Source organism: Fukomys damarensis, unplaced genomic scaffold, assembly GCF_012274545.1.
Source record: "Fukomys damarensis isolate Sample0158 unplaced genomic scaffold, DMR_v1.0_HiC HiC_scaffold_16, whole genome shotgun sequence".
In the NCBI taxonomy this organism is placed as follows: Eukaryota; Metazoa; Chordata; class Mammalia; order Rodentia; family Bathyergidae; genus Fukomys; species Fukomys damarensis.
The window spans coordinates 13798057-13820446 of NW_022900928.1; the positions used below are offsets into that span (position 1 = coordinate 13798057).

The window sequence follows — 22390 nt, forward strand, 5'->3', positions numbered from 1 at the left end:
ACCTTATATCTCTGCCTTATATTTCTTGAGATGCCAAAGAAAACTTTCTGACTCTTTGTTATTGATTGCTCAGTTCCTTTGACCAAACGCAGGAAACAGAAGTTATATGTAGACAACTCTTGATCATCTATGCTCTTAGTTGCACAGTTAATTCCAAACAGCAGCCACTACAGATGTTTATAGTTAGCTCATGAATGGATTTAAGTGTTTATGTTTTAATGTAACCATGTCTAATATTCCCGGAACTCTTTGGTTTGTTGTAATGATAATTAAAACTTCGAAATGTTTTTGCCTGGATCCAGAGTATATTTTATTACCTGGAACGCACTGCTAAAAACTCACTTGTAATGTGAGTCTTCTTGGGAACGTCTTGTTTGTTTCATTCATCTTGTTGCCACACAGAAGACTGGTGTATGCCTGAATTGCTGTGGCTCCTTCTTTTTTCTGCTGAGTTGTCTAATTCACTCTGTTTAAGGAAGGTTGCCAAAAGACTACATTTTTCTACGAATGTTAACAGTTATTATTTAACTGAACTTAATTCCAAAGACAAGAAACCTGAAATGTACCTATATTTAATTAACCTGGGTTGTAGTGATTCAAATATGCCTTTTGACATTTTGTAGTCTTCGCAGTTTTGTTTTTTGTTTTTTTCTGTTTTTGTTTTTTGTTTTTTTCTGTTTTTGTTTTTTGTTTTTTTCTGTTTTTTTTTTTTTTGGTACCAGGGCTCAAATTTGGGACCTTGCACTTGCGAGGCAGGTGGCAGAACCATTGAGTTAAATCTCTGGCCCTTCACAATTCTTAATTGATTTACACTCTGTTATTTAAGATGGTTTCCCCTTTAATAAAAAGAAAAACTGGTCCTAATGTCTCTTATATATCTTTTGTTACTATGAACTAACACCTTACAACATAATTTAGGGATTCTGGTAAAGAAATACCTCAAAAGCTTCAGGAGTGGCAGAATCTTTTCTTCTATATTGAGCTTAATAGATTTTCTTTATATATTGGTGCTTGTTCGCTTTTACAGTGTCTTCTTGGTTTTTACCTGATTGAGAGCTATCAGTTTTTAAAGTACATGTAGTCTTTTGTAATTAGCTATACTTTATTAAATATGTTTATATATGGAATTTGGTTGGGAATTATATTTCATTTAGAACCTTCTAATTCTTTTTTTAAGGCTATTTTTAGAAGTATGAGATTAGAACTGACTATATATACGCTTGAGAATATAATTAGAACTCAGGTGTGACTCAGTTCTGGAAGGATAAATGCTTTATTTTCATCCTCCTACTCATATAATTTGTGAATTATTTTTCTACGTTAGAGGGAAATTGGGTAAATATTACTAATTTCCTAGAAACTTAATTGTAAAATGTCCAGAATCATTATAGGCATGTAGATTTTCTAATATTCTCTTGTGGAATGGGATGGGGAATACTTCTTTCTACAGAATTTATTCAAATACCATTGACTATAGCTTTTGTTGAGTTGTGTGATTTATGTATATTTTCAAAGCTTTGATATTATACTTAAGTGGGAAAGTTTTTATCATTTTTATGCTAGACATTCTACTAGCCTCATTTTACACCGAAGTTCATTACTTCTTCAGTATATCTACCCGTGGCTTTGGAATCTTCAGAAGCAAATTTAAGTTTTTTGTTTCTTAATATATCTACATTTATTATTACATGAGAGATATTACCTAATATCAAAGTTAAAATCCATAATATATTATAAAATTTAGATATTTGAATACTCTTATTTTACATGAGCAAATTTTTGTCATTTAATTACCAAGTAAAAGGATGTTTTTCTTTTTAAATGAGAAAAATTAATATGACCTTAATATTCTCTTAATTAGGAACTACTTTTGACAAAAATTGATCAAGTCTTTCTATGAATGTTAAAAATTTCTCCTCACGGTACATGACAAATAAGAAACATATGTAGAAGATTTATGAAACCAAGATTCCTAGTACCTGTACATTGTTAGGTTTACTCCAGATGAGTCATGTCTATCTATATTTATGTTTATATAATGTATAATTTATACGTATTTATTCATTATGAGTTTCTCAATTATTTTGAAGAGTGATGAAATAAACCTGATTATTCAATAGTATTGAGACATATATTTCAAATTTGCCAACTACATGTTTTCCTATCAGGAAACTTCTATGAAGTTTATCAACTATGGGTTTCCACCATTCTGTTTTGTAATGCTACTTAGAAACTGCTATTAAATAGGAATAAGTTATAATTACAGTAACCATAATTCTGGTTTACAAAATATTTAGTAGTTACATTTTACTAAATACATACTTTACTAAATAAAAATTTTATTTACAGGATTTTACACCTGCATTTTAATATAATAATTAACAGGATCTTCTCTCATTTAAGAAATAAAATATCCTAATTTGGGTGATATATAAATGATTTTACATGATAGAATTCCTTCCAACACATTTTTTTTTTTTGGGTACCGACCTTGCGCTTACAAGGCAGGCGGCAGAACCACTAAGCTAAATCCCCGACCCCCTCAACACATATTTTTTGAAGAACCACCATGTGTTCTAGGTACTGGGGATCCAGCTGATTGTAAAATAAATTAAAAGGCAAATTTCATATAAAGTCAATTTTTAAAATATATTATGATAGTCAAAAAAGGCGATTAAGTCAGTTGCATTTGTCATGGAAAATATCAAAATAAAATTTTCATTGTTATATGACTATTAAGTACTATTGTAATCAGAGCACATTATCTAGACAGAAAGGAACCTGTCAAGACTTTGAAAGAAATTAAGGGATTTTCTTCAGAATAAGATAAAAATGTATCAGTAATGATGGAAGAAGGAACTGGTTTTGTAAAGTCAATAAACATTAATATTTTTAAAAATTTGTTTAAACTTTTAGGTATAAAATAAATGAGATACAAAGACCTACTTAATGTAATTAAGTTTTTTTTATGTGTAGGGGATTCTCCTCTCCTCCTCCCCTTCCTTCTCCTTTTTAATGTTAAATAATTTTACTACATCTTTCATTGATAGATTAAATAGACAAAAATCATATAAAAATATTTGAGTAATACAACTAGCAACTTTTAATTTTTGAACATGTAAAAACTTATACTTAACAATTAGGGAATGCGCATTCTTCTCAAAATACATTAAATAGTTGCAAACAGTGATCATATAGTAAGTGTGTGCTTTTTACAATATCTCTCATGAAAGACCAGCTTTTTCTCAACTTTTTAATTTTGAAAAATAATTTTTTTAGTGCTTGTGCTCAAATTCAGTGCCTCACATTCTAAGAAAGCAAACTACATCTTTAGCCCTGAAATAATTTCAAATTTATAGAAAAGTTGTAAGAAGAGTAGCAAGAATTCTTTTATGTCTTGCAAACAGATTAATTCACTGTCATTGTTTTGACACTTCTATTTCATTTCTGTCTATCCACCCCTATATTATGAAGCATTAAAGAGAAAATTTGCAAAAACTATGGTTCTTTACTCCTAGAGGCTCACATGGATATTTTGTAAGAATGAAAATATTTTCTTATATAATCACAATACATTTAGGAAAATCAGAACATTTAATATTGATCGACTTTCAAATGCATGGTCAATGTTTGAAGTTCACTTATTACTCCAATAGTATTCCTTTTTGTTGGTTGTTTGTTTTGCAGCACTGTGGACTGAAGCCAGGGTTGCTCTATCCCTGAGCTATATTACCTGACCTATTTGTTTGTTTGTTTATTTATTTATTGTTATTTTACGCTGAGACAGGGTCTCACTAAGTTGTCAGGCTATTCCTTGAATCTGAACTTCCAGTCTTGCTGCCTTGAACTTAATTGTTCACTGGACTAAATTTTAATTATCATAAACATATATTAACTTCCTGTTTCATATCATTATATCTACCAATTAGGTATTTGCATTTTTTAAAAGCAGAAAAAGTACTTCTTGAAGACCATGTATGAAGTCATTTGTTTTAAACTAGTTGTCATCTTTGTTTCTTTTTTACAAAAGCATTTGTAGTTTACTGGACAAAGGATGGGTTTGGAGTCAAATCAGTTGATTTAGAATAATGGCTCTATTGATTACAAGCTCTGTGATCTTGAACATAATTTTAACCTTCCTCAGCCTCACTTTCCCAAGTTTGTTGAAACAGAAATAAGAATAGAGATAAACATCCTAAGTATTAACTTCAGCAAATATGTGCTCAGAAATGTTTATTGAATCTGAATATACATTTCTGTAGTTGTTAAAATTATTTAAATTACTCCTATGTTTTTATTGGTTTTGATTTCCTACCATTTGCATAGCAGAAGTTGTCAGTACACTGGTGCTGAACTGGAAGCACCTCAGATATGGCTTAAATATTACTGGAGTTCACAGCAATTCTATCTGCTTGGTTAATTGCTGTGGATGCCAATTCCAAATATTTTGAGATTCACTGTAGAGTTAGTTGTTGGTCCCTTTCAACCTTACCAAGCACAAAATAAGTGCTAAGCGGGTACTGTTGTATCTGTTCTTTTCTACAGAGGTGCACGTGACGTAGACTCTACCCTTAAGGAACTAACAGGTAGGAAGTATAAATTGTGACCAGTCAACTTGTTTTTCTTCTCCACCAATTTCCTTTATAGAATCATAAGTAGTGCTGCAGTAGATCCTTATCTAATTTAGAGCAGGGGCTATAAACTTGGGTGAGGAGTCAGGGAAATCAGCAAGGAAGCTATGCTTGAGAGCTATGTGTTTACAGAGCCATCTTTTATAAGCAAGACTCTTTTAAATTATTGTCTTTAAATTCAGTTTTTTAATAGTCTTATTATCTTTCAGATATTTGTCTCCTAACTACTGAGGTTATTTTTCATTATTACAAAGTTAATCATGATATTCTACTATTTATGGGCTCAAATAATTTTTCCTTCCTGCTTCTAGATTACACACCCAGATTTGCCTTAATTTTTTTTCCCCAGTACTGGGAATTGAACTCAGGACTTTGTGCTTGCCAGGCAGGAGTGGTGCCACTGAGCTACATTCCCAGCCCTGCCGAAGGATTTTAAAAAATCAGTTAAAAGCTCTTTTAAATTGATTTGACAATTATAAAACCATAAACTTCAAAGTTAGGAAACAGTTTTATAAGTTTTCTAAACTTCATTTATAATCTACAATTATTATGTAAAATGATCTTAACTGTTTGAAGACCTTAAAGTTTTTCTATACTCCTGTGAATATTTTAGTATGAAAACAGGACATGCTATTTGTGACCAACCTGATAGTTTTATAACTGAATAAATATACATTGACTTTTAATTTAATTTTTATAGGAAAAGTCTCTAGAACTTTAAAGATATTTATTCATTTTTTTACTTCAGCATGTTGAAAATCATTTTGTGATAGGTAACACTCAATCATTTCTAGACCTAGGCTTTGTTTTTATTTCTCTCTTCACATTCATTGATATTTGTGCTCCTAAATATTTTGATTTCTACATGGATGACATTAGGTAACCTCAAAGAACATTTCTGGACATAATGTATTTACATAGTACAATAATGATACACACACACACACACACACACACACACACATATATATGTATGTATGTATATAGGCTATTCCTGTTCTACCCAGAAATCAGTATTAAAGTTAAAATTGAGAATGAAAAAACATACTACTTATTCAGCTATATTCAACTAAGAAAATCAATCAAAGGGAGAGCAATTAGTCAATATGAAATTTCTGTTTCTATTTTTTATCTCTGTACTCATAAAGTGATCTTATGTTGGGGAGAATCTTTGTCACTGGCTTGTTACTTGCTCAAATAGTTAGTGTAATAAGGCACACATGTGTAAATACCGAATAGTTTCTCTGGTGTGAATAATCTGCGATAATACAGAAGATCCTAATAAGATTACTGACATTGAGAAATGGGAAGAAAGGAGCTAAAGTTGTAGGAAAGGTGTGATGGGCAGGGGAAGGGTAAAAAGGGAAAAGAACAAAATGTGAGATAATGAAAAGATGGAAATAAAGTGGTTGTAGATGGGGAGGGGTGTAGGGGGTGAAGGGAGGAGGGCAGGGACAAGGGGAAAAAATGAGAACCAAGACTTGTCATGTAGAGGTACAAGATCCCAACAATGAATGTAACTGTACTGTATCCCTAAAATGTACCAATAAACTCAATTAAAGTTGAACAAAAAAAAATAGTGTAATTTGGGAAAGGATGAGGTATATATGAATATATGGAAATGCAAACTTTCTCCCTTATCTGTATAAATTGTGCATGGTAACTTGTAAATATGTATAATTTTTATGTGTCAGTTAAAATTTAAATTAAGGAAAGTTTCTCCCTGAGTTGTTGGTTGGTTTTCTTGTAATTTAACATTTTTTTTAAAGCACAGCTTCACATCAAAGTCTCAGTCCTAACAATAGAAATTCCCACAGGGATGTCCTGATAGCTGCAAACAACACTGAAAGGAAAGGAATTTGGACTGGACTATCAGTATTGCTGATGAAATGGTAGGGAGCAGGAATGTATTTCACAATAGCAGACTCAGAATGGAAGATTCATAGAGATAAAAATGGGGTGCGAAAAGCCAGAGGACTCAAATCAACCTGTCAGGAAAGCTAACATTCCACTGTTTGAAAGTCCAAGTCCATCAAGGCCCAGTGGAATTAAACACAGGAGCAAGATCAGAGAGAAAAAGAGAAAGGGTGAGAGTGAGCTTGGGAGTGAGAAAGTAAGTTATTAATGAAAGATGACTAGACAGTGGTGGGTGTTTATGTCTTGAACAGAAAGGTCAGTAGGATCTTATGCAGGGTTAGGGCTATTTTAAAGAACAAAGGATGTAATAGATACTTCTATAGTTAAATGCTTTTATTTTTGTAAGGATCTTAGCAAACATTATATTTCAATAAAAACAAACAAACAAAAAGTCTTAAAAAGAGCCTATTAGGAAAATTTCAGCTATTTTTCTGGATGAAATTATTTTGAGAAGGCAGAACTTTCAGCAGTCCCTTTCTACATTTATCATAGTGGTTTAAGAAGTCAGAATCTATGGCCAGATTGGCTGAGTTTGAATTTTAGATACAGGAATTAATAATTTAGATGTGGACAACCTACTTAACTTTGGTATACCTCAGTTTTCCCATCTTTAAAATGAAGATAATAATGTGACCTATTTCATAGTACTGTTGTGAGGATTAAGTGAATAACTTTTCCTGCTACAAAGCAATTACTATATATTTGAAACTATTATCACTGTACAATAAGCCATATTGGACTAGGTCAATAATTCTCTTGATTTATAGTAGGCAAATTATAAATACACCCTGGGCATTGTGTATTTGTTGAAGTAACTGTCTTGAGCCTTAGTTGTATTGGGGAGGTTTTCAAACCTTGCTAAGCAAACTTCCTGGATTTCTCCGCGTATCGTCTTCTTGGCTAGCCCTCGATTGTTTTAGCCTACAGATACACTGCACCCACGGCAGCAGAACACTAGATTCATGCAAATATTTGAGTGTATTTCTCAGACTTTCATGGGTGTTGTAAATATTGTATCTGGAATGTTAGAGAATGCCAGAGAATGCCAGAGAATTCCATGATCTGCGTATCGTTGTACAGTATTTGGGCTGGGACCCAGAAGGCCATATGCTGTTTGGAAGAGAAAGCTTGGGGAATAAGCATTCAGAGGATCTTGTCTGCCAGACTAGCTGCTAATTTCCTGAGTAACTCCAGGCATGTCCCTTAATGTGAAGACCTGTTTTCACATCTATAAGATATCAAAATTCAATTTGCTGACCTCTTTGGTTGTCTGAGTTACTAGCCAAGCTTTTTAAGTTTTATTTTGAAAAAAAGTCTTACCGTGAAGTTGCATATTTCTTTCTTTAAAAAAAGTTTTAGTTGTATATTTCTGAGCCTTACATATTCACAATGTGATGTATATCCCTCAGAGCAATTTTCCTCTTTTAGAAATTCCCTGAGTGTGTATGCTAGGTATGAGGCTAGGGAAGTCACCTCTCTCTTAATTCTCTAGAATTCACTGGACTAGGAATCAGAATACTTGAATTCATAATCAGTGAAATGTTCTGTGAGTTTGTCAGATTATTTTCCTTCTCAGTAGTTTAGTTTTTTGCTTATGAAATGGGAAAAACAGGCCGGAGATTTAGCTCAGTGGTGCCTCCCAAGCTCAAGGTCCCGAGTTCAATCCCTGGTACCAAAAAAGAAAAAAAAGAAAAAAAAAAAGAAATGGAAAATGCAGAACAACTTTTAGGGTTAGGATTAAATAACCCACAAGGTCTATTAAGACAAGGTCTAATTAATACGGGGTCTATTTTTCATACTCCTTTCCTATTGTCTGGCTTGGATAGAGAATCTGGAAAAACAAATTTGATAATATTTAGTGATATTGAAAGAAATATTTAGTTGTGTTTTCCTCCATAAGGGATCAAAGAACTCCATGTTTCTGAAAAACTAGAAATTATTAGTTTTATGTGTAGGTTATGGAGATGTAGAACAGTAATGTAAAAACAGCCCGTCCTATACTGAAGAAGAGATATTTCAGGATACCTTCATTTCCGGATGCAGAAATGATAGACTCATAAAGCACAATAGGCTGAAGGCCCAGCTGTGAAGTTGGGAGCTAGATGGCAGAATTCCATGGATTGTTCTTGCTCTATTAGGATCTGAAACATGAATAGACCTCAGTTGATCCAGAAAATAGACTTCCTTTTGCAGCCAGGAAGAGCAAAGCTGAAGGAGAGGTGAGCATGCCTGTTATAGACAGGAACATTCAATCTTAATTTTAGGAGTACCGGAGACTCCTTGTCTTGTTTGTCAATAGCAGATTTTAAAGGAGTTGTTTGTGTTTTAAAAAGGAAATTTTCATACATTTACTGAAAAGAAAAAGCAAATACCTCAGCCCATGAAGAACATTTCCTGTGTAGTGGTCCCCAGCGTTCCTAAGAGCACAATTGCTGCATTTATTAAACTTTTTATTTACTGAGAAGTGGACGGTAGCATATGGGAGCAATGACAATAGCTGACTGATGAGAAAACAAAGAAATTCCAGTATTCTGCTCTTTTGAAAAAACTCATTCAGAATTTAGTCATATTGGTTCAGCTGTTGTAACCAAAGACTGATAAGATAATAGAGGTCTTTGTGGTGGTTTTGTACTGAAATACTTTATCTTTATGATGCACTGGGGCCCTTTAGAGTGGGAAGCTTTTAAAACTGCTGTTGGATTCAGAACTCAAATTAGCTGCCGGTACACTGGGACGGGGGTTCTTTTCTCATGCAGTTACCACAAAGTAACTTTTATCAGGGGACCTTCTGATAGATTGTTGGTTTCTTCAGCTTACCCTGTTTATTTTTTGTTGACTTTTTGCTGCCCTATTTTGTGACATTTAAAAGAAGGCTATATCAAAAAAGGCCAGTGCTAAATGATGGACGGAGCGTGTGAAGTGGGGACATCACAGTCCATCTGATGTGTGAGGAGGCTGCAGTGTGAGATGCAGCAGTTTAACCAGGTTATCTGCGGGCAGAAAAGATCAAATGCGGCTTTCTTTTATGACTTACATTGTATTTTGGCTTTCTTCTCAAACAATGCCCATTAAAAAAAAATTAGAACTGGCTGGGGAATTGATTCTGAAGAGCCACTCTTTACAACTCAATTTAAAATCTTTTTGAATTATTGGCTGAGATCCTTGATTGATATGCTACATTGGAATTGCTGTTAAATGCTTTAATCTTTCTAGGATTGTTGTAGAAAAGTATACCTTCATCAGAACTCTGCTCCAGTGTCATAGCCAGCCTCCCCATCACTCCAAACATGCACATTTTTTTTTTTTAATAATCAGGCTTCTTGTAATTTTATTGTTAAGTTCCATTAAATTTACTAAAGTAACTTTGTAGAGATCCATTTTAGGAGAATGCTTAGTTATATTTTCATTTCAAATGTCCTCATACAAATTTCCAGATAATGTCATTTGTTGATATTAATTTTATTTGACTGTGTAAACAGTATTTTAACACCTTTGCCCTTCATTTCATTAAAAATAAAAGCATGCAGAGAAATATTAAAATTTAATTTAACTGCTACCCCCTTCCATCTTTCTGTCTACTGTTGTGCTCTTCTGGATTTTTTTCATTAGAAAAATTTAGTTATTATTACATAATAGTCGTCTACTTTCAGAGAACAGATACATATAAAGAAAATGACCTGTTTAAAAATTTACTACAAAAAGTTCTAGGTATGGGAATATTGTGAAAGAGGTCAGGCAAACCTCCACTTATAAAGTGCTCTGTGGGCTGTCTGCCTTGTCCAGATCTGGAGTCTTCAGTGGCTTCTCAATGCCCAGTCTTATTTCTAGCACCACTGATTTTAATTATATTTATTTCATATGGGCAAAATTAGCTGGCAGATTGTGGCGCTAACTTTTATGAACGGATATAGAAAGGCTTTTAAATGTATTTGAATTTTTTTTTATTTTAATCATTTATTTTACATCAAGAAGGGAAATCTTTATCTTATTTTACTTAAATTCTCATTTATTTTGCGTTTTCTCTGTGGCTTTGGGCCTGAGGACAGGTAGTTGTAGAACTGAAGAAAATTGTCTATTTTAGTTAATTTTTTTCAAATTCTTCAGATTATTACCAAAAAAAGGCTAGAGGGCTGATTTCAAAACTGTTATAATAAAAGATGGTATGTGAAAACTTTTGATGAGGGAAATTGCCATCATATTTACATTTTGAAAAGTGTTTCCTTATTTACGCACTATTGACTTCCTATTGAGACTCAAAATTTTAAGTACACTGGTAAAGAATTCAATGGATTAAATTCAGTAAATCTGAAGTCACTGGAATAAAGGGCCCTAAGAAAAAAAATGTGTCAATTTTAAAGGTCTTTCCTAACTGAAGACCATTTTGTGATCGAGCCAAAGGTTAATAAAATCAGTAGTGAATGTAGCAATTTTACAGATAAGCTATTCACAACAAGTGTAGTTACTTGAATAAAAAGCTAATTCAGTTCTAAAATGCCACATGCAGTAACAGTGAATAGCTGCTTTTAGGTGCTTTCTGGAGGAGGATAAAATACAGAATCACGGCACTCTTCTCTTCCAGCGTCCCTGGCTGCCTGTAAATTGCTGTGAATGGGGCTGTGGGCTGACAGCCTCTATTAAGACAAACTGCCTTTCTCATCGGAGAGATAAAATAAATCAGGTGTTTAGTCAAATTAAAATACTTCAGCTGGAGCAGGCCCTGGGGAGCACTGATCCACCTGACTAATCTGAGAGAAACTCAAGACAGATGTGGTTTGGGGATAAAGACGACCCCTTGGAACAAAAAAAAAAACGAGAAGAAAAGCGGCTTCACTGTCTTTGGAGTTGGATAATGGATACAGTTTACAGTGGAGAGTGTCAGGCGCACACTGTGTGTGATATTGGATAAAAGCAGACACGCTGACTTGTAGAGAAGCTGTGTACAGAAGCTTTTCTGCTGGTTCCCTTTCTGCAGTTTATAAAACTACCTCTGTTTTTGTGTAGGAGGGAGAAGAGGCTATTTTTTTGGCAGTGCGTTTTTAGAGAATCATTTTAAGATAGCCTCAAAGATGTGAAACAGATGATGTCAGGCAGCTACTGATGACCTCTGCTGACCTGGGGCAGATCCTCAGAATCTGATCTCCATTTCTTCCAAGTTGATTTCATCAAAGTTCAAAACATGATTTCGTTTGGCATGTCCAGCCTGTGGCCTGTCGATCCCCCCCTCCCTTTTTGAGTGCAGAGGAATTTTCTTGTACCGCATATGAAATGCATACCAGTTAATATACATAATCAACAAAACCTCCTTTTAAATATTTTTTACTATAAAATTTTAAAGAAAGGGTGGGAGGAGGCAGGCCATGGGTTGGATAAATTTCAGTAGGATATGATTAACTCAGAAGAGGATTCAAAATCTTTCGCATTTTTGGCATAACCTGAGTATACTGGTTGTACCATTGTGTCCCATAGATTTTCTATTCTTCTGGCAACTTGTGTTCTAGCTCCTTTGCCACAGCAAAGTATCATATTTAATTAGAATATTTTAGGAACTGAAATAGCTTGTGTTCTCAGGTTGGTCGGTCAGTGTAATTCAGACTTGATGTTATTTTTATTGCAGCAGCATAAACAATTGCTGTTAATTAAAACAGTAAAATCCAGCACCATACATCTAAATGCTTGTGTTTAAACCATTGTATCTGAACAAATATAATGGGCACAGAATAGAAAAATGGACACACACACACACACACACACACACACTCATATACATTGAGAGAATCTAAACTATTCTGTGATGTAAATCAATTTCTCCTTAGTTTGGTCCCCAGGGGCAACATGTCTGCATGTATATGTAAAATTACCTATTAAGGGAGAATTTTAGACTTGTTACACTACTACTCCTCACTCTAACCTCATTTGTTATGCCCCTCATATCTCTTCAAAATATGTTAGTATTTCTCAAGTTTAAGAAGACAGTAACAGGGCTGGGGACTTAGCTCAGCAGTTCCACTGCCTGCCTTGCAAGTGCAAGGACCCGAGTTCAATCCCGAGTACCAAAAAAGCAAAACAAAACAAAACAAAAAAATAAGAAGATGACAGTAACAGCCTTATATAAGTTCCTGAATGCTCAACTGACAAATACTATTTTCTGCCTTTTCTCCTTACACAGGTATCTTAAGACCATTGACAAAATTTATTGAGATGTCTCTCAGCGTTTATAATTAAGCAATTTGAATGGCATGATCTGTAAAAAGATTCAGTGAAATGGTGCTATACCATAAATTCAGTTGCTTCTAGATATATGTATCTATGAGCAATGGAAAGGCCAGTGTATTTGCAGATCTCTTGGCTTCACCCTAATCAGAAGAGGCTCAGATGTCATATATGTATTATCTTTAGCTTCTGAGAGGAAAAAGGAAAATAAATTGAAGATTATTGAAAAGGCTTTTTTTTTTGACACGGGGAAAGAACAATTTTCCCTAGGAAATCTGAATACCAGATATAGCTCTTTTATTAACCCTTGGCCAAAATGTCCTGCAGAAGGATTAACAAAACAGTATAAAATACAAACTATCCCAATATCCAATAAAGTTTTTCTTAAATCACATCATATAGATAACTGTAATAAGAAAGCTACATATAAGTTAGAATAGTGAAATATATGTAATAAAATGTGAAGATATTCCATTTATTTCATAATTTTCCAATCAAATCCTCATACTACAATCATAACAAACACATTACCCTTGCTTAAGTGACTTTCGTGATTTTGAATTTTTCTTAGAATACTCAAGAAGATCATTAAACATGATCTATAAGAGATGGAATAGCAGGGACTTTTCCTATCTTTCTAGCCAATCCGATACTCTATTCTCTGTTTTCCTTGTTCACATTTTATTACCTTTATTCAATTGCTAGAACACACAGAACCCTGCACACCCCATTACCTGCACACACTTGTATACACGTTCATACACCCTTTGGCTATACTGTTTTCTCCGTTTGAAAAGCTCCTTTTAGAAAGATCCTTCTAGCTCTTTGCCTAGTTAACTACTATATATTCTCCTCAAAATAGGTAACTTTTTCATGTGACTGCCATGGTACTTGCATGCTCCAAACCTGGTTAAATCTTCCCCCAAATATTTGTCTTGTTTTAAATTCTTATGATGTTGTGGTTTACATTTATATTTGTGATTACTTGATGATATAGTGCCTGACACATTGTTACCATTCAGGAAATAGTTATGGAATTAAAAATGGGCAAAACTAGTAAATACATAAATTTCATACTTGTCATGTGTCTTCTCATTTATGTGTATATTAACATATACATTAATTCAGCTTTTCTGTATTTTTGAAGAGATTTTTATGATCTGCTTTGGAAGCCTGCTTTTGTGTTTTTATAATTTAATATTTGCGGTAAAAGAAGTTCTTCTTTTTAACAACCTGGATTTCCTGTTGCTGACATAGATACAATAAATTGTAAAATCAATTCCACAACCTAGAAAAAATAGCTGCTTATTAGCCTTGATATAGTACTTGTTTTTTTAATCAGTTGATATACTTTCATTTTCTAACTTCTCACTATCTTCCTTTTGATTTTAGGTCACCTTTCAGCTCAGTGATTCTTTAAGGGATACAGAGAGCTTTTTTTTTTTTTTTTTTTTTTTTTTTGTCTGAGTTGACATTAAGAATCCCAAAGTAGTCCTAAATGTGCTAGCTTCTCTGCTGACGTCAGTTTTACCTTGTAGGAATCACATACTAGCAAGTGCTAGCCAGCAACCTCTGAAGATGCCTTTTCTCAATGGGGCCGCTAAGAAAATATGGCCACTAATACTTAAAATATTGTTATCTTCTCAGATTGTTCTGGTGCCTTCTTAGCAAGATTGAAGAGAGTTTCATAGAGGTTGGAAGTCTCTTCTTACACCTACACAAAAATTGACAATCTCTGTCCCCTTTGACAGCTGGTGGCATCTTTCTGAAAAGCTTTCAAATCATAGATCAGTTCTTCATAATGAAACCTGTGTGGCTCAAATACAGTGGATTGAAATTCTTATCTTATGCTGCAGTAAAATGCACTAATTTAGATTCACAAAAGGATTCTGTACCCTTTACTTAGGAAAGCTGTGCAATTTGCCCATAAAAAGACTGTTCAGCACCATTAGTGCATACCATAAGTGTTCAGCGACATCATATTCATTAAACAGCATATCCTTATGCGTAACCTTTTCAACCTTGGAATGTAGCTTTTCTCTTTGAAAAATGACAAATGGCAAAGAAGTAAGAGAGCCCCATAAGCAACATTGTTGCCTTTAAGGATGAACTTGAGAACTTTAGCTTGATGCCTTCATAGGAAAAACAAGCCACGTTCAATCCTTTTGTACCTGTGGCAATTCTTATTGTTTTTGTTGAGCATATTCCATGTCTGAGAGATTGACCCCTGACTTCTGAACTTCAGGCTTCAGATATAGATCTTTGCACAACAGAAATATTTGGCGGGCAATGATCCAAAATTTCCTTAAATAATAGTTATTCAGCACCTACTGTATCCCAGCTATTGGTATTGTCTTAGCTGCTGAGAAAAGAGATGATTAGAGACCATTAATATGATCTGCAGTTTCTGATCTCTAAATATCATAGGTTTCCTAACTTGATCAGACAGGTAGGGTAGCAGCGTGATGAGGAGGGAATGGAGTAGGCAGCTCTGCTTTTAGTGTTTAAAGCTAGAAGAAGGAATGTGTAAGGATTTTATTGGTGACAGCGCTGTTTTTTTGGCAAGCACAATGATAAACCCTAGCATTCATTCCACTGTTGTAAGTGCCAGGTCGGTGTTTCTGCGCTCACAATGGCCTATAGTCATTGCCCTAGATCTCTCAGTATCTAAGGGTGTCCCCTTCTAAATTCTGTCCACTTTCCCTGATTTCTGAAGATATTCCTCAAGCTTGTGAGATCTCTTCTTGCTTCCATTTTAGGTACACCTGAGAGCCTGGCAGAAAAAGAACGGCAGCTCTCCACTATGATTACCCAGCTGATCAGTTTGCGGGAGCAGCTCCTGGCAGCGCATGATGAACAGAAAAAACTGGCAGCCTCGCAAATTGAGAAACAACGGCAGCAAATGGACCTTGCTCGCCAACAGCAAGAACAGGTGAGCCCTGCAAAAGGAGCTGAGGAACTGGAGATGTGGAATGTGCCAAGCTCAGCGAGTAATCACATTGATTGCTTTATTTGTTGTAAGCACTCTCAAAATAAGTAAAAAATTAAAAAGAAGAAAGGAAGGAAACAAGAACGAAAGAGGAAAGAAAGACTTTCTAGAAATCTAGAGTCTTCAATAAAACTGAGGGGATATGTGGGAGACGAAAAAGGCATCATAATTACTAGGCATAGCAAAAATGATACGTTGCTCCAGAAGGTTTGGATTTATTTAATTACTCAGGGATACTCATTCACCTAGGTGTTACACCTAATCCCAATGTAGTTTAAGAGAAATGACCTCTCTGGGCCTTCATTTCCTCATCCAGAAAAAGAGAGTTCTGTTCTAGAAAAACTTTGGGGGTGTTTAACGTATTGGTCCAGTAATTTTCTCTAGCTTTAAAGATAGGGTAGCCATATCTTGATATCCCCCCCAAGGACTCCGATATATACTTATTTTCCAGGGTCATTATTAATACCCCACCTTTTCTACTCACAAAACTTGCCTTGGTTTGGATGACAAATGATATGGTCATTATGTATAGTCTAGGTAGGTAAATCAGTGAAAAACACGCATGGTTCCTAAAAGTTGTCTTGACTGACACAGAAGTGAGGAAGAAGAGAAGATCCAGCAAAGTATAAATGTGGATCTTTGAAAAGAACAAATCACCTTCCCAAATGTTTTTCTTGTTTCATGGAGTACATTAATCTCACAACAGTGATCCTATAGAGTAGTCCCTGATGCTTTAGATCAGACAGACCCAAATTAATGTGCAGTTTTTAGGAATCTGACATTATTACTGGAATTATCTTTTCAGTTAAATGTATTTTATAGGGGTATATAGAGCAATATATGCTCTGTTGATTTTAATGAGTTGTGACGTCTGGTATTTTATGTGCTTGAATATTTGCCCACATGTAGGAATATGGACTCAGCCCCTAATGGAAAATAACATAAAGGAACACTGTAAAAAATCAGAAGTTAGAATGTCATTTAGCCATCCAGAGATGACACAGTAATTAACTATTGACACTTGTGAATAAGCTAGCACAAATTAATCTTGACACATTTGCAGACGAGTGATATCTTACAGTGAACACTTTGTAATTATATTTCAAAATGAAAATTAAATGACACTTAAAACTAGGTTGTCATGCTCAATGAAGCGAGCATGTAGCTCAACCGATTGGCAAATAAAATTCAGAATTTGAGCCACATGGTGCTTATGTACCATACTTCACTGTGTCAAACCCATACGTCTAGAGTGGATGATAGTAATTGCACTGTGGTGTTTTGGATGCATTTCTATGCAGCACTTTATCATTTAGGAGGGTCCATTAATATTAGATGCCTAGTGGTGTTTCACTAGTTTGCTAAGAGAAAATAAATATTCACAAGATCCAGCATCTATACCTCGAGCTGCAGAATGAATTGTCCATTTCTGATTTGAGGGTGACAAGCAGAGTGGGTCATTCCAACCTGATTAAATACTCTTCATTTTGTCCATTAAATACTCTTCCATTTTAGGAAGCAGTAGTCTCATTTATCAAACTGTATTCTATGTTAGGGATAGCTTTGTCATGTCTTCCAGTATGAACCAATTATCACCAGAAATTATCAAGCAGCATTTGGGAGCAGACCACTATGTTGTCATCTCACGCTGAACGAAATAATATGGGCATTTCCTCCTGAAACTAAGTCACAGCATCAGAAAGGCTCAGGGAGAATAAAGCCAGAGACTGGGACTGATCCACGCTCATTTAGTCTTCCATGAAGCCCATTCTAGAATGTTAGCTTTTGGGAATAAGAATAAATAGGAAGAAAACTGATGCTTACATGAAAGGCACCACTAAACCAAGTGCAAGTGCTCTTCGGTCACTTTTCTCTCTTGTTTCATAGGTTGGCAATGAATATATTTCTAATAAGGAGAATCTCTATGGACTTTGAACTATAACAGCTCAGTTTTTGAAGCAATGGGAATTCTGGTGCCTAAGTTATGAAAATCTTTCCATCAAAAAAAGTTTCACCAAAGCAGATCATATTAGTAATAGAAAGCTTTTCCCTGTCTTTGTTTACAGATTTCCTTTTTATGTCCCAGTTAAACTCATTAGATAAATGTGACCAGAGTTTTCTTATCTTGATCCTACAAAGATGGAATTTCCCATGTCCCTTGATTTTCCCATTGACCAGTAAAGATTTAGGTGAATTGCTTACAAATGTAATACAAGGTGAATAGTTTTCACATACAGGTAAAGCAGAGAGATGGCACAGTTCAAAATTTTTTTCTTGCGACTTTCTGATTCTGCCACTTTGATTTTATAAAACTCTTTCACACACAGGTGCAGTAAAGCATTCTTGTAATGCCAGGAGAGAAACTTGAGGTAATGGCAAAGGTGTAAGCATTTCATTTTAACTTAATGAAACTTTATTTCTGATAGATTGCAAGACAACAGCAGCAACTTCTGCAACAGCAACACAAAATTAATCTCCTGCAGCAACAGATCCAGGTCAGTGTATTTTATTACTCTCATCTGATTATACTTAGAAACTTTCCTCCTTGAAAATGGAATTTAAAATGCTGCAAATGTACCCCTGTCTTATAAAGAGTAGTAATAGGGCTGTTATTCAAGGATGTTGTACACAATTGTACAAGTGAATATAAGAAGTATCGACTAGGTAGTGGTTGATGTACTCTTTTATGAAATGATGTAGAAGCAGAAAAAGCCCTGTCTGTTTTTTCCCTTCTGTCATTTATCCAATACAACCAATTTAAGACATTTTGATTTCCAAGGGAGCATACAGATGCTACTTTTATTGGCCCCAACTACTTTCTGCCTTGTGTTTTATTATGTAATAGCGTTATGTAGAGAAGTTAACTTTTATTTACATGTTAGTACTCATTGGGCCAATTATGAGAAGACTCTGAGAAAGGGCTGCTAATAGTTATCATGTTCTTAACAAATATTTAACTGTATCCCTTTTAGATGCTGAGGGCAATGTGAAGACTAGTGAATAGTAGTCTACCTACCTTCAAGGAGCTTATAGTCTAGAAAGGAAGAAAAAATTGTTTCTGAATAATTGTAACTTTATTTACAGAATTTCTTTTTTCTTGTGGTTGTGAAAAACTAGATCATAATTATGGTGATCTGGGCAAGGAAGGTGATTGTCTGACTTCAGCCATTCCTTTAGATACTTAGTGATTCATTCAATTAATAATTTGAAAAAGGGAAGTGGTTTCCATTTCTGAATAGGAATGTAACTGTGTGAGTTGTAGAAAGTTCTAGATAAGGAACAGGGTGTTTGGTGATTAATCCTCAGGAATATTGGTTCCAGGCTTATATTTAACCCACCTTAAACTGTATTTCTCTTGGTTACTGTAAATACTTTCTGAATTATGAGGATTTTTTATTTAATTTAGTTGAGCCAGAATCTAAATTATTGCATTTCTTAAGGTTAATAATATATTATATATCTTATGATATATCATAGTTGCTACACGCACACACACACACACACACACACACACACACACACATATATATACCAAATATGTCAGTTTATACATCACTTACATCGCTGACTAACAGAGACTATAATTTAGAGTTTTGCTTCATTTTGTTAATTGTTCTTATTGTTCAAGGTAGTAGTGCCTGTATTCGAAACTCTTTGTGTTTGAAGAAGTACTTTTGTATCTGAAGAAATACGTTTACCTAATTTGGCTGTTTCCCCAGTCAACTTCACTTTTTTGTTCCCTTGTTTTTGTTTTGATTCTGTATTCTTGTTTTTGTTTTGATTCTGTATTCCTACTTAAATATATATGTTTCTAAATAGAATCCAAATATAGATGCGATTGAATGTCTTTGGCATTTGTGATGGTCAGTCTTTACAATTAAATCTTGGAATCATTTCTCATTCTGATATCTCTTTTATAATTCAAGCTGAGATTCTTAATTAAATAACTGTCCAGGTGTTACCTTGTTCTGCCCTTATTAAAAATTTCAGTGAATTTCCTACTGCTAAGGTCAAGATTCTTAGCCTGTGCCTTCTTACATTTTTCTCTCAGTCCCTAAGAACTCAGTGGGTGTTAAATAACACGATCATTTAGTTCTCTCTGTTACTCCTATTTGTAAAGCAAGAATAGAAGTTGTCCAGATGTTCCTATATCAGTTAATTATTATTAATGTTTTTACAACCTGTTACTTCTTATTTATTTCTAATTTATTTCATTTCAAAGTTGTATTGTCTATCTTAATTGATGTTTTTCTCTGGGGCTGAAGAATTTAGATGAATGGCAACAAATTTACAATACTTTTAGGAAATGTTATTAGTATTTATTATGTATGATTTTATAGTTATAACTTGACTATTAAATTGATGGCTTTTTATGAAATTATGGAACATGATTTTAAGATATTCATATGAATGTTCAATTTGAGAAGAAATGAATAATTTTAAGCTTTCTTATAGAAGTTTAATTGGTTTTAACTATTGTGGATCTTTTCATTGTTTAAATTTTCAAAATTTATACTGATCAGCACTTAGACTGAACAGTATAAGTATAAAATTACAGAGATATTCATTGTCAGACTTACATTCATTTTAAGAAATAGAACTCTTTAAAACAAAAATTCATATTTTAGGAAATTAATGGAAGAAGACCCATATTTACAATTCATTCTATCCTAAGCTGCTGCTTCATGACTTATCTTGTCATATTTATCTATCAATATGAGACAATTAAAAGAATTTTTCAAATCGTGAACAACACTCCTTACACAGAATTTATTTATCTTTCACACTTACAAAGCAGGTTTTTGTATTGAAATTTTAGTTATTTTATTGAAACCCATATGGGCTAATTGTATTTTCAAATATAGTTTATGACGAGTCACAGACATGATCAAATATAAGAGAAATATCATGGGGTACTTGAAGTCTTTATTTTCAACAAAATATAAAGTTTAAGACATGCTTCAAACATTTTTTTTAATCACAAAAACCAAACAGTCTCCCACCTGAAAACCAAACAGGAGGAAAAAAAACCCCAAAATGATTAAAAATAAACCTTGTCTTTTCTTCTAAAAGCAAATACAATTTGAGCATGTTATACATTTTCTTTTCCTTTTAAAATGCGGAGTCCTAGAGACATTTTATAGTTAAATGGATGCACATTGAGGCCATGCTCTTTAAGTGAAATAAATAGGACACACTTGAGTAAATACTGAATTGTTTCTCTGGTGTGAAAAACTAAAAGTGTAAATAAGGTCTGTGTAAATAAGTGCAAATAAATAATGATATAATTGATAATGTGAAATAGGAAGAAAATGGCTAAAGGGGAAGTGGGAAGGGGAGGGGAAAGGAAATAAAGGAAAAGAAAAAAATGTGAAAAAATGAAAAAATGGAGACAAAGTTTTTGTAAATAGGGAAGGGTGAAGGGAGTGAAGGGAGGGCAGGGGTGTGGGGAAAAAATAAAAACCAAGACATATTGTGTAAAGGTACAAGGTCCCAATGATTAATGTAACTGTATTGTTTGCTTTACATATACCAATAAACTTAATGGGAAAAAAAATCTGCAGTTCTAGAATCTATCAGCTAACAGGGTCAGCAAGAATAAGCCGTGGTAAGTGTGATGGGTTATTGGAAGAGTATCAGTTAGCTACATTCAAGACTATTCTTTTAGCTTAGAATGCTGACTTCTAAATTAAAAATTGTGGCTTGCAATTTCCAAACTTTAACAGAAGGAAAGGGCAGAGTGTCTAACCTCTTGTAATGACTGCACGTAAACACATCCAGATCTTTTATAAAGGAGAAAAATGAAAATCTGATTGGTTTACACAAATTGTAAAACTGGATCTTTCACTATAATTAGGAAAAAGCATGATTAAGATTATATGATAAAAGTTCTCACGCTTATTTTATTTTGTAGTCTTTCAAAACATACATGTGTAGTCAAGAACAATTTCATTTATAGTTTTCTTGCTTGAATATAATTTTAAACATAATTTTGCTTTGATAAATTCTGACTGAACTTTAAAAGAGATACAGAACGTGTAAGTGATGTTGAAAAGTGTAATGAACAATTTTGTGAACTGTTTTTATATTTTTGATGAGCCAATTTTTACCATTTAAAAATCAGGATCATAATTTTAAATGATTATTAAAATATTTTAATATTAGCAAATCTTTTAGGAGGCTGTTTGCCTAGTGAATTCAAATCCCTATTTGTGCTTTGGAGAAAATGGTGATTCTTCTAATTTGTTACACATTAAGTAATTCTCCCGATGTGGAGCCCAGAAAAAATTGCACATTTTTAAGATTTTCAGGACAGAAATAGCCAAATTTTATCAAGTCTCTGCAAAGCAAAACTAAGAGGTCATGGGATATGGATCCTTGGCATTGGCTGTAATTACATAGAACAGATAGGTGTTTCGATAATTTCTTCCTCCCAATCCCAGCCATTGCACTGTTGTATTTTAGTTATATTTTAATACATTTTATTTACATGTTAATTGATAAATAAAATTAACTTATAAACCATGAATTATAAATAGATCAAAGTCTATTTATAGTGTTTTACCCAGCTATTAAATGAGACTATTTTAAGAAAAACAAAATATTTTATCATGATTTGTTGGTCCATCCAAATATTTATTTA

At 33.8% G+C, this 22390-nt stretch overlaps 1 protein-coding gene across 27 annotated transcripts in view; it reads left to right on the forward strand.

Annotated features, from left to right (window-relative positions):
• Sox6 (SRY-box transcription factor 6) overlaps positions 1-22390 on the forward strand; it is a 557563-nt gene that overhangs the window by 357557 nt on the left and 177616 nt on the right. For all 27 annotated transcript variants that reach the window (XM_010615190.3, XM_010615191.3, XM_010615182.2 and 24 more), the window contains 2 exons: positions 15518-15690; positions 18174-18242. In XM_010615190.3, the coding sequence (XP_010613492.1) occupies positions 15518-15690; positions 18174-18242 (242 nt within the window). The remainder of the gene's footprint in view (positions 1-15517; positions 15691-18173; positions 18243-22390) is intronic.